At 41.0% G+C, this 12022-nt stretch overlaps 1 protein-coding gene across 1 annotated transcript in view; it reads right to left on the bottom strand.

Annotated features, from left to right (window-relative positions):
* Positions 1-260: 260 nt before the first annotated feature.
* The window catches only part of nckap1l (NCK associated protein 1 like), a 22616-nt gene continuing 10854 nt past the window's right edge, over positions 261-12022 (bottom strand). Inside the window, exons 9-31 of the mRNA XM_005740077.1 lie at positions 11486-11642; positions 11012-11068; positions 10819-10915; positions 10519-10628; positions 10166-10298; positions 9978-10059; positions 9800-9858; positions 9562-9707; positions 9268-9400; positions 8739-8858; positions 8207-8346; positions 7449-7580; positions 6475-6693; positions 6157-6287; positions 4802-4899; positions 4200-4293; positions 3722-3804; positions 3376-3456; positions 2365-2458; positions 2150-2266; positions 1467-1576; positions 887-976; positions 261-657 (exon numbers count right to left, since the gene is read on the bottom strand). Coding sequence (XP_005740134.1) covers positions 541-657; positions 887-976; positions 1467-1576; positions 2150-2266; positions 2365-2458; positions 3376-3456; positions 3722-3804; positions 4200-4293; positions 4802-4899; positions 6157-6287; positions 6475-6693; positions 7449-7580; positions 8207-8346; positions 8739-8858; positions 9268-9400; positions 9562-9707; positions 9800-9858; positions 9978-10059; positions 10166-10298; positions 10519-10628; positions 10819-10915; positions 11012-11068; positions 11486-11642 — 2600 coding nt within the window. The 3' untranslated portion in view covers positions 261-540. The remainder of the gene's footprint in view (positions 658-886; positions 977-1466; positions 1577-2149; positions 2267-2364; positions 2459-3375; positions 3457-3721; positions 3805-4199; positions 4294-4801; positions 4900-6156; positions 6288-6474; positions 6694-7448; positions 7581-8206; positions 8347-8738; positions 8859-9267; positions 9401-9561; positions 9708-9799; positions 9859-9977; positions 10060-10165; positions 10299-10518; positions 10629-10818; positions 10916-11011; positions 11069-11485; positions 11643-12022) is intronic.

Below are 12022 nucleotides of genomic sequence, written 5' to 3'. Positions count from 1 at the left end.
ACCGAAGACAGGGCAAAATGGAAGAATGGCGTGACATGGCAAATATAGTTAGTGCAAAAATATAATCAGTGAGGGCCACCTAAAATTAGCAACAAGCACTTCCAGCTCCGTACAACTGGAGTGCATCATTTAAACTGTCCATGAAATATGGAGAGGACAGGACTATCATCCAGGGAGAGAGGATGAGGGCAAGTGAGGATGGAGGACAGACTGGAAATAGGAACTCAGGTTGAATACTCGTGAAAAAAGGGCAAAAAGCGTATTATTGTCTCTTTATTCATGGAAAGGTTGTTAGAAACAATGTTATACAGCATCTATGTATTCAATGATTTATGTACGATTGGATGGGGTTATATTTTAAAAACATATATTATTGTACTCATGATGTATCTAAAGTGTAATACTGAGGATGTTACAAAATGATTTTTTAAAAGGTTATTATGTAAACTGAGCGCTATAACACTGACATTGTCAAAAAGTACAGCACATATTAAATTAATCTGCATAAATGTTAAAAGAAAAGTATTTTTAACAAGATCTTCAGCCCAGAGTCACAATGAAGGACTTGTACACCTCCCTGTAGGCATTTCGGAGGAGAACGTACGGGAAGCAGCTCTCCAGCATGTCTTGGCTCAAGAACGGAGACTCCTCCACGATCTAAGTGAGTGAGGTTTAAAAGGAGTCGTTAATTGTTCAATTATAAATGCTTTGAAGAAGAGAGGCATTAAAGAAGACGCTGCAGGTCTGACCAGTCATTGTAAAGAGAAAAAAATCCTCAGCTAATTAACAGCCACAGGCTTTTCCATTTAGTCAGATGATAAACTTGCAGATTCCTCTCTGTAAGTTCAAAGCGCATGAATGATTCTCTACACGCTGCCACACCTACCATGTGCAGGAGCAGGTAGATGGACTCTCGGTTTTTGATCTCCATTCTCTCCACGTTTTGTCCCAACTGAAGCAGCGTGGACGAGGCCAGCTGTGGAAGGACACGAGGACAAAAAGACGTTTTTGCTGTAATTGTCCTCATTTGTCTTTCGCCATATGACTTTTGCATTTGCTGAAAATCTACGCATCAGCTTAGATGAGTGTTGTCTGTGAAGCTGTTTGTTTCAGTGTTTTCTAACCTTCCGCTCTCATGATTTCTTGCTATGACTCAATTTCCACCTACACCACTTGTTGTAAGGAGAGATAAGAACTGTTTGTGTGTTTTTTCCTTCGCAGACTTAATTATTAAGAACACTTTTAGAGCCCATCGAGCATTTCACATAAAAAACAGCCAACATCTGATAAAAAAAGATGCAGCAGTCTAACTGATCTTTTGTGTTGTATATTTGTTGTTTTACTTATTAGCTTTTCAAAGTTAGGGTGTAAACATAGTGAAAGTCAGGATTTAATTTATTCAGTATTGGTTTAAATCATTCAGTATTTGTCCAAACCACATCACAATCAGCATCTGTGTCACTCACCAGGAGAAACTCTTTGAGCTGCTGCTCGATGTTCTTGTTCTGGATGGTGAACATGGCAGCAGCCAGCTGGTTGATAGCTCTAGCTAAACAGTGGATGTTGTTGTTGTGGCCTAAAGAAATATAAATTTAAAAAAGCTATTACTACCACAGAAAGGATGAATTTGAGGCCCAACGGTTTTGGAAAATTTACTTAATGAACACTTAAGAGGAAGCGTGCTGAGCATATTTCCTCTGGCTTACAGGGCACATTTTTTTCAAACATGTCAATGGAAAATCGAGGCAAAGAAAATAATCTGTGACAAATGCCACTCTGCCCTTTGATGGAAATCTGAGCTATTGCTCCTCTTAATGTTTTAGTCTAGGCACAGAGCCAGGCACTTGGGGTCAGCAGGGCCACATGCCAAGAGTAACTGTATCAATGCACGTCAGACAAAGTTATCTGTAAACAAAAGTCCTTCACAGAAACGTGTTTCTCATTAACTGACATGCTTTGCTTCAGACCATGCCAGACTGGAAAGTATGATACACAGAGATGCTAATACGCCTCATGTTTCAGGGCAGAGTACCTCTTTTACACACTATCAGCAGCCGGTAAATAATGACAGGAAGACGGACAGATTAGCCTGGAGAATAATCTCGGTCAAAAAACGATAAGCAGCTGAAAGGAACAAATAAATATTCACCTCCGTGTTCTCGGTTGTAGAACGAGTTGGGGTCGAGGGCTAATAGGGGCAGGGACACGGCAATGTAGACGAGTAACAAACGGGACAGCTTGTGCTCCTCGTCAGGGGATGTGTTATCTGCAGGTTTTTAAGTGAAACGTATAAGAAAAAAGTTAAATAAGCCATTAAAGTGCAATGCACCATATCGGGGGTGCTGATCATAGTTTAAGTGTTACCTGTCTGCATGCTGCGAATAGCTGCAACGAGGCTAGGATCGATATCACATGGTAGCCCTGCAGCAGAAGCCAGCTCATATATGCTCAGAGTTACCTGTAAGGTCACACAGTATTAGAGACAATAAGTGGATGGTGCTTGAATAGAGTGCATTTAATTTCTTTGCATGCAGCGTCTCCCGTTTTACCCTAAAGTTTCCCCTTTAGGTACACAAAACGATGATTTAATGACTTGCTTGTCAGAGTTCAAATTTAATGCTTCATTTTAAACGTTTAAAATTTCCTGCATTTCCTGGATACTGTGGGATCCTGATCTGTGCTTTGCATTTCATAACACAGCAATAACAGTTTACTTTCCAAGGAGTTACACTAAGTCAGCAGTGGATGTCTTTGTCTTGACACACGGCGTTTGATCTTGCCCTATTTCTGGTTGCATGCATGGTTGGCCTGTCTGGGCAAAATGTTTCCACTGATGTGGTTCAGAGAGCAACGCTGCAGCAGCAATCAGACTCTCTCACAGAGGCATGAGGGGGCTGCTGACGTCTTTGGGGTTATCCTGGCCCCGGACTGTGGCACGGCTGTCAAGCCTCAATCAGAAGCCAGACGTAAGTAAAGTGAGGGAGAGTTCATGAGTCACAGTCACACAGATTGGTCCAGAGGGAGATAAGGAATTTAATATGTTTGGTACTTTACCAAAATGTTGTTTCTTTAAGCTCCCCAGCTCAGATCTACTGTTGTTCTCCATCTGTTATTTTAATATATAAATTATGGAGCACCCATACATGCTATATTCTATACTCATAAACAAATAAATAATGATACATTTGCATTGCATTTGGAGTGTTAATACAATAACAGTGTTCATTTTTTCCACAGTGACACAACCCAAGGTCGATCAGCTGCGATGTGATGATTCACAGGCCATGAAAATTTGATTACTACACATTCGTTCTTGAGTGAGATCTCCATATATGGATGTGTTTTTCTAGCTGTAGGGTAAAAGCTGGGATTTACCTGGATGTCAGCTTCAGGGTTGCTGAAGTCTCTCAGGCACTGAATGGGTCCCGTCAGGTAGGGGCAGTGTTTATGCAGGATCTAAATTATAGAGTTATATGATGAAATATTACTGAGATCATATCTCAAGAAAGAAAAATACCTTTTTATATTAAGAGCTTTTTTCGAGAAGTTATTATTCATCTATCATGTGTAGTCTTCATTCTAGTGCAGAAGAAATGCCGTTTTAGTGTAAAATTATACGAATCATGGGGAAAAAAACCTTGAAATGAAGTGAAGCTAAACTATATTCTAATCAATTTCATCATAAGATAAGTTATTTTATCATAATCCTGTTGGACATTACATCTTTCAGGCATTCCTGGACCATGGCTCTGAAGGACAGAATCACACCGATGATGGTCATCCTCTTCAGCACGTTCTCTCCACCTAGAGGTGCATATAAAGGACATCGGGGGGTTTACAGCTGTGCTCCTGCAGCATTTCATGCATACTCAAGCACAAGTAGAACGAGCAGACAATCCATGGTTTACATTACTGTGGGCAATTCTGTCCCTAATCATGGCTCAAGTGAACATGCTATTATAAACTATACCAGGTGAACTTGTGAAACTGGGACAAGAATGCCACTCAGGTAAAGGTGGTCAACTTACAAGATTATACACAGAGTTTTTATTTCCTGTTCAGTATATTTTTAATATTATCACGATTATTATTATTATTATCCATCCATCCATCCATTGTCTTCCACTTATCGTTGTTGTGTGGATATGTACATTGTTAAATTGTTATCTCCTCGCTGTGCTCCATCCTCCAGTTCTCACCTGTCAGCCTCTTTTTCAGATTGACCATTTCCTCAGGTTTGTCAAAGTTGTTCTTCATTTGTACCAGGACATCCATGTTCTCAACCACCATTTTCTACCAGCAGAGAAGGAAGAAAAATAAGTGCTAACAGTTGGATGTTAAAACAGGGAGAGGTCAAAGGTGTGAAAGAGCTGTGTGGCAGCATCGTTTCATTTCAATCATAGGTGTAAAGTGGTGAGCCAGTACACCAGTACAGCTGCATTAACCCCTCTCTCATGTGTGAGAGTCTATTGTTTCTCCACCAAAGCATGAGCGAAGACAAGTGTTATTAGTGGTCTGTCTCTCTGCTAGACTACAGAAAAGCCACCAAGGAGAACTGAAACAACTTGGTGAACAGACCTCAAAAGCCTTTATGCAAGACATAAAAAACAGTGCACTGCACTTGCTGCACTGTGTGCGCCGCATACACACAATCAGCAAAAGCAAAAAATGCTGACGTAAGCAGTAAATGCTGATATGAAAGCCACACCTGTGCTTTCCTAAAACAAAATATGCTCATTTACTGAAATACTAAAAGAAAACAATAAAATCGTTGAAACATTTGCACTGATTCATACTGTACCTTAAGCTCAGTGACTTGAGAGGTGATGTGCCACATCAGGTTCTCGCTCAGAAACTTCAGGCCATATGCACCAATTAGCTCTGCCAGAGCCTGTAACTCTGTTCGGAGGTTAATACGAACAGTTTAAGGATGGTGAAAAGCAAGGGATCAACAGCAGTTTAAAGCGGTGCCAGATTCACAAAAGAAAGCTTAGATGAAGATGTATTTGTTTCGACGAGATGAGAAAAGACTTTGCTTAAATTTGATTTGTGAGTGTAACTGAGTCAGTGAGACAGAAACAACTGCAGCTATTAGGCCGTTCACTCGACTTGACTTCTGAATGAACACGGACAAATAAGGATGTGTGTGGCTGAAATTGGAAGTAGTTCATGGACAGGCAAGTGACTCACTCTGAGGCAAACAGATACTCACTGAGGAGTAAATATAGAGAACAAAGATGTCATTGTGTGGGGGGGGGTGTTTTGTATCCTGCACATGTTTGCATGCATGAGCCGAGGTCTTTAGCGAAGTGCATATAGCCTTAGTGTAGTCATAAAGAGGTACATTACTCCTGCGGGGTGGTGTGGAGGTGGACCGGGAGGTTGTGTGGAGGAGAGACATGCTGGAATAATTATGAGGTATGGAGGGAAAAGTGGATGAGATGATAAGCAATACTGCAGTTCAAATTATCCAAGCAGGGCCAGAATAAACTGCATGACACAGCGTGTGCAAGAAAGTACTTCACACCGCCGCAGTGACAAGCTCCACATCCTCTTGTGCAACAGCGCTTCCTCTGCATGCCGTCACAGCAGTCGACGAGACATACGTGATTTTTCTAAACAGAGTGAGTCATCTCATGTACTCTGGAATCACCATCACTAAACTTCCACAGGGGAATTATTTTGAGTCTATCAGGCATACAAACATGGTTTGGCAAAAACCAATAAAAGATAAAAATGAAGAAAAAAGACAAAAAAATAAATAAATGAAAACGTGTCCTTTGTCACAGGATAAAAAGTGTCAGCTGGGGGATCTGCTTTCAGATTACACCCAAGTGACTGAAATTATTCAGGCTACTGTAGCTTAAGTACAGGAACCGAGTGCGTGACAAGCTCATAATAAAAAGTTGGATATGTTGCTATGGATACTACGGCCTGCAAGTCACTGATGAATGTCTTCTGAATTACCAGCCCGTAACGAACCGGGCAATATAAGACTATACAATATATTTCCAAATACATCATTACCACATTCTTTTTTTTACCCTCACTTTCACTTTTATTTTTTGTGAAAAGAAGGCGATAGCACAAAAATCTGCAAAAGGCACAGCTTGTAGGACAATTTTTTAAATTATAATAATCAAACTCCAGGCTGACCTGATATATCTGAGAACTCCTCTGCTCTGAAACTTGGTTCCGTGTCAGTAACCTGGCTCATAAAGCAGTGCAGCGTAGGACAGTGGACGATGAGGGAGTTGCTAGCCTGGCGCAGAAGACTCTCGAGGAACCTGGATAAAAGGAAAACCCACAAAACAAGAAACATATGGTAAGTGATAGAAGCTCAGCAGGATTTACCTGTATGTATGTATATGCATTTCCTACAAGTGTCCAGGAATTAATATACTTTATACATGAATCACTGTATTTTGATATGTGTGTTTAAGTACAGTAGATACACCTATACATGAGACAGACCAGTTTGTGTAGAGAGTTGTAATAGTCTGCCCTCCGTGGGAGTCGAGCGGCTGAGTTTGCTGCAGCAGTACGCTCTTCACCAGCCGGGTGACGTCCACGTTGATGTAGCACGAGAGGCTGTGCAGATTGGCTACATAGGCTCTTATCCCTGCCAGGAGGTCAGAGGGACGGGTAATCTCCTGGGTGGTCTGGTTGTAATTGGTCATTCTCACGATGATTCTGGAGAAACATGTTTAACCAACGTCACTTGTCATTGGGCTGAAGTGGACTGAGGGTGGACAGATGGGACCTTAAAATGGGTTAAACGAGCCATGGTGACTCGGCGCTGCTCCAGGGCTTCGCTGTCAGTTTTCTCTTTTTGTAAGACCTTCATTCTCTCACTTTCTGTCCTTGACGTTATTTACAGTTTCAACTAATCACTGAAAGCATGCCAATCGTCAAGTGCGCTGATAATCATCAGCTAAGGCAGCGAGACTGAGCGAAGTATATACAGAGAAACACTGGGTTACCCTGGTACCAAAATCTAATCTAAACAGCAATAAGCACTGAAATGATACAGAGCAAGGGACATGATGAATCTCTTCTGAGATTTTAAGCTGGTAGAACACAGCTTGTAATGATGAGAAAGTGGGGCTCACTACAGAGATGGAGAAGGCACCTTACAAAAGCCAAATGAAAAATCAAAGGCTTGCTGGTTTTTTCTGCTCTCTGTCAAGTCCTGCAAAAGAATTATTACTTTTTAGGTTTAATACTTCTGCAAGCTCTATTCATAATAGAGGTGACACTTCTAAACAGAATGCATGCAGCTCCCATTCAACTAATTTTAACATATAGTGAGCATTGTGTTGATATGCACAATGTTACATTTGCATAGCATAAATTAACATTAGATCTTTTTTTGCAATTAAAGCAATTGTGAGCATTAGATTTCTGCTCCTATGTGCTCGTATATAAAAACCCGTATCCCCACATACTCAGAAAGGCGCGTCTCAAGTTGAGATATGAGGAACTCTGTAGGGACAACGATGTGGTCGAAAACAACAAAGTCACCGCAAAGACTGTAGCAGGAGCAGAGCTCTGTCAGCATCAGGTGCAGCTTGTCCATGCTAGAAAAAAGGAGGCAAGAGAGAAGGGAGGGTATAATTGTAAAGACAAATATTCGACAATAACACTGTAAAACATATCTGGTTTATGTGTAAGCTGAGGCTGAGGGGAGGAAAAATGAATTGACAGAATTACAACTTTATTAATGAGCTTTCTAAATTTGGCTACTTACACAATGTGATCAGACGCTGAAAACACTGAAATAAAATGTGATGCCAGTAAAACAGTGCTGTGTGTTCTATCTAAAGGGCGACGGTGCTTCGTTTTTCACATTTAAAGGCTTGACTCAGCACCTGACTGATTCACCTCAGAGGGACTTAAAGTCCAAAATCAATTACACCTTGCGAAAGAATACTTTCATCCTCTTTTCCTAATAACTAAAAGCAAGAAATTTGCGAGGCAGTGAAAGAACTGATTTGATCCGATTCTCTTGCGTGATTATGCAACTGCTCTTTGACTTCAACGAGCTCTGCTGAAAAAAAAAAGCATTTCCAGAGGGTAATAGGGGTGCGTCAGCTAAACTCATTTAGACATACTCAAACCATCTGCCGGTTCAGAAGAGGTGAAAACAAATCATATGGTTGAGAAAGAGATGAAAATAATCAGGGCAAACAAAAAGAAAGCTGACTTGTTAGCGACCGTCCTGTCTTTCCTGAGGCTCTCAGCGCCTGGCTTTTCTTTTTGGACCTCTCCTTTTTTTGGCATCTGCTTTTTTTGCTTTCTGTATCGGGCAGCGCTGATGGTCTCCGCGCAGTGCTTCGGCAGCAGCTGAGGGGTGATCAAGTAGGAAAATGCATGCAAAAAAAGAAAGGAGTAAGACAAAGACAGATTGAGAAAGAGAGAGAAGGAGGGTGGTAGAATTAAATCCATACAAATATAAAGTGACATCTTCAAAAACACATTATGCAACTTTTCATTCGCATTGCAGAAATCTGGTCAAAAAGTAACCGTTTCATCACATTTTTCTCAAGGGATTAAAGAAACAACATGACTTAATCAAATCCAGAAATGCAGACCTGCCTTATCATTTTATTCAAATTCCCAAGTCTGTTCCCTGCCTCCAGCTATGGCAAGTGTGATTACATTTGGATATGGATTTTGGCAGGGCAAATCTGTTAGATAATTAGTTTTTTAAAGCCTGAAATAGACTGGGACTTCACCTGATCGCAGAGGTTGCGCTGCTCAGCACATATCTCTAACACAACAGTGCTGGTCTGCTTGGCTATTTGCTCCAAGAAGGTGACACACAGGCGCAGACTTCTCTTCTCCATTGCCTCTACCTGGAGACAGAAGAAACACAAGTGTGTGTGTGTGTGTGTGTGTGTGCTGGCACACAAAACACAGAACATGTAGGAAGGTATGTGCAAACATACAGACAGGTACCTGTCAAAGCACAAATACCTCTACACTGTTGAATGAGCTGTTTTAATCAACTTAAGTACTGCAGACTGAGCTGGGAAAGAGTGTAGATAAAGACAATGCACAAATCTGCACTCATTTAGTCACAACAAAAAGAGGTCTCGATTTCTGTGTAAAATTATTAACTTTGTCATCAATGTATAATGCATGCTATAGCAGTCATAAACTACGATTCACCACGAGAGCTACAAATCAACAATCATGTCTGCTGTCCTCACCACCTTTAGCTGGTGATTTATAGCTTCCTCAGCAAGATAACTGAACACTGACCTCTTCTGGGCAGAGAGGGTCTCCACTCTGACTGAAGTGAGCACAGGCCAAAGGGAAGGCCATGAGGTAACGCTTCATGGTCACCTCCTCGCTGCTCTGGGTAAACATCTTCTCAAAGACACGAGGGTAGAAGCTGTAAAACAGAAAAAAGAGTTGTGAGAGAAGAGAAGAGAAGAGAAGAGAAGAGAAGAGAAGAGAAAGAGAAGAGAAAGAGAAGAGAAAGAGAAGAGAAGAGAAGAGAAGAGAAGAGAAGAGAAGAGAAGAGAAGAGAAGAGAAGAGAAGAGAAGACTGACCAGAAGATGGACAGCTCAGATGTCTCATACAGCATTTCTTCTACAGCGTCCACCATCTTCGTGTGAAACTGCGTCAAGTTCATCACTTTTGCCAAGTCGGGATAGTCCTTTAGCGGAAGGGGGGCCTTATTCACACTTGTGTAGGCCTAAAAAAGATGAAGATGCGACGCTGATTTCTGCTGCAAACATGCATTTTACCTGAACTCTACATCACAGTCTATGCATTAAACTTGCTTACCTGTAATCTTAGCCAGTCCAGTCTAAGAGCCCTGAAATCAAACTCCTCTTTGTTGTCCACTGCAGGGGAAAAGCCAGTCATGGTCATTATAATTCTGGTTACTGATAAGTGTCTTTATTTGGTTGTTTCCTTGTCTATTCACAGGTAAATGCTCAGTAATGCTTTTGATTACCGGTACCTTGTTTGACTGAGAGACCAGAGAGAGTTGAAACAAACGAGCTCATTAGGACTGACTCCTCCTCTGGACACACGTACATGTTCTACGATGGAAAAAAGAAAATACTCTAATAAACACTCTAATAAAAAAACACTGTGTGCTTTAAACTACTGCTTTATATTCACACACATACTCCTACGTTCAGGTACCTGTATGGTGTCGTTGAGAACTAAGGCATCAAACTGTGCCAGGTACTGCACATGGTAACGCTGAACTACGTTGTTGTACTTTCTCATTAGACCTCTTAATTTCTCCATGTAGTACAGCAACTCAGCCAGCTGACTGGAAAATGTAAAAAAAAAATCGTGAAAAGAATGAACGGACACAGAAAACTGTCATTTGAAAGTTGAAGTCATGATCAGATATACAGTATCAAATCAAAAAAGGTTTTTTTTGTGAGTGGCACGCCTCATTTATTTCCCTGCTGCTGATCTCTGCCCAGCGTCAGCATCGATAGCAGCTACAGCAGCACATAGCCACGCTTTACTTTCTCTGCACTTACTTGTCAATGTAGTCCTCGGGAACCTTTAACTTTGGCATATTCTCAGAGTGTCTGACGAGCCAAAGGATCTCGTCACGGGAAAATGAAAGAGCCATGAAGACAAACAGCGCCTTGGGGATTTGATTGGCACACAGAACACAGAAGAAAAATGAATGTTAGGAAAAAGTTTCAGATTTGGTTTGGTAGCAGTTAAATTACCATGAAATGTGAGACTGCTGGATGTGTGATGTCTACGGCCAATTATCACAATGTGAATGTGTCTTTGTGAAAGATCTTGCAATAACGACGTTACTGGTCTACCTTAGGTCCCAGAAGTCCAGGCTCATCCTCCAGAACTTTACATAATTCCTTCAATGCCCCTCTGAGGAAATGCCGCCTCTCTCTGTGCATGGCCCCGCTATCCAGAGAAAAATACACAAAGTTACTGGTGTTATAGCTCATGTCACAGATAAAATATATGAAATAAAAACATGCCGTCTCCTGCCAGGCTTACCCATTGACTAAAACATGCTCACGGCATTCCTTGATGTCTGCAATTCGTTTGTTGTATCTGATGAAAAAGAAAAAACATGTTAATAAGATCAAATATTGCTGCGATAATGACAAAGTGTCTTCATTTTCTTTATTAGCTTCATGTTAACCTCAGTCTCAGTTTTTATTAGAAATTAATATATGAAAAGATACTGCACTATAAATCAAGAGGATACTCTAAACATTATACTGCAAATCACACCACAATCACAGAAAGATCTGTTTCTTATCATTTCTTGTTGACCTTTTATCCCTCTATTCCTAATTTCAATTACAGTGCGAGTCTGTTAAGGAGCCAATCTGCTCTGGTCGTCAGCTTTGACAGCTTGAAATCTCAGAATAGCATTATCTCATACCCATGATCTGATTTCTTAATTAGGGGCTTTTTCTCACAGTCCCCAATGCAGAGTACACTATAGCAGCATCGGCTGCATACCCTTTAATGTTGTCGAAGAGGTCCTCTGACACTTTGTGTATGTTGAGGACTTCATCTCTGGTGAGGGTCAGGTAGATGCCGCTTCGCAGGCCCATCTTCCACAGCTCCTGGGAGGCTTGGTTTGAATTAAGGCTGCTGTGGCACAGCAGGAAGCCAACTACAGGAAGGACAGTTAGCAACTGTCATCAAACAGTCTACACAACTGAAGGAATACTGCTAGTTACTATGTTACATATTTCTTTCTTTTCTTTCTTTTCACAACTTGAATTCCCAAAAGTATCTGATATTTAAGCTGAGAAAATGTATCGTTTTAAGATAGCAAGTATGAATTTAACGGCAAGAACACATCTTGGAAAAGCTGGAATGTGGGTAAGAAAATCATGGAAGAAATAACTGATGCTAAAGCTACAGCTGAAGGAGCATTTTACAACTAATAAGGTAAATTTCCCACACTGGGTTGATGATAGACAGAGATTCACCAGTATACAAAAAAGTGCATCCACAAACTGTGGCACAATTTCAGGATAATATTCCTTA

The sequence above is a fragment of the Pundamilia nyererei genome, unplaced genomic scaffold (assembly GCF_000239375.1).
Source record: "Pundamilia nyererei isolate P.nyererei 1_Seehausen unplaced genomic scaffold, PunNye1.0 scaffold00096, whole genome shotgun sequence".
Taxonomy (NCBI): Eukaryota; Metazoa; Chordata; class Actinopteri; order Cichliformes; family Cichlidae; genus Pundamilia; species Pundamilia nyererei.
Note: the sequence above shows the minus strand (reverse complement) of the source record. Positions and strands in the feature narration are given on the sequence as shown.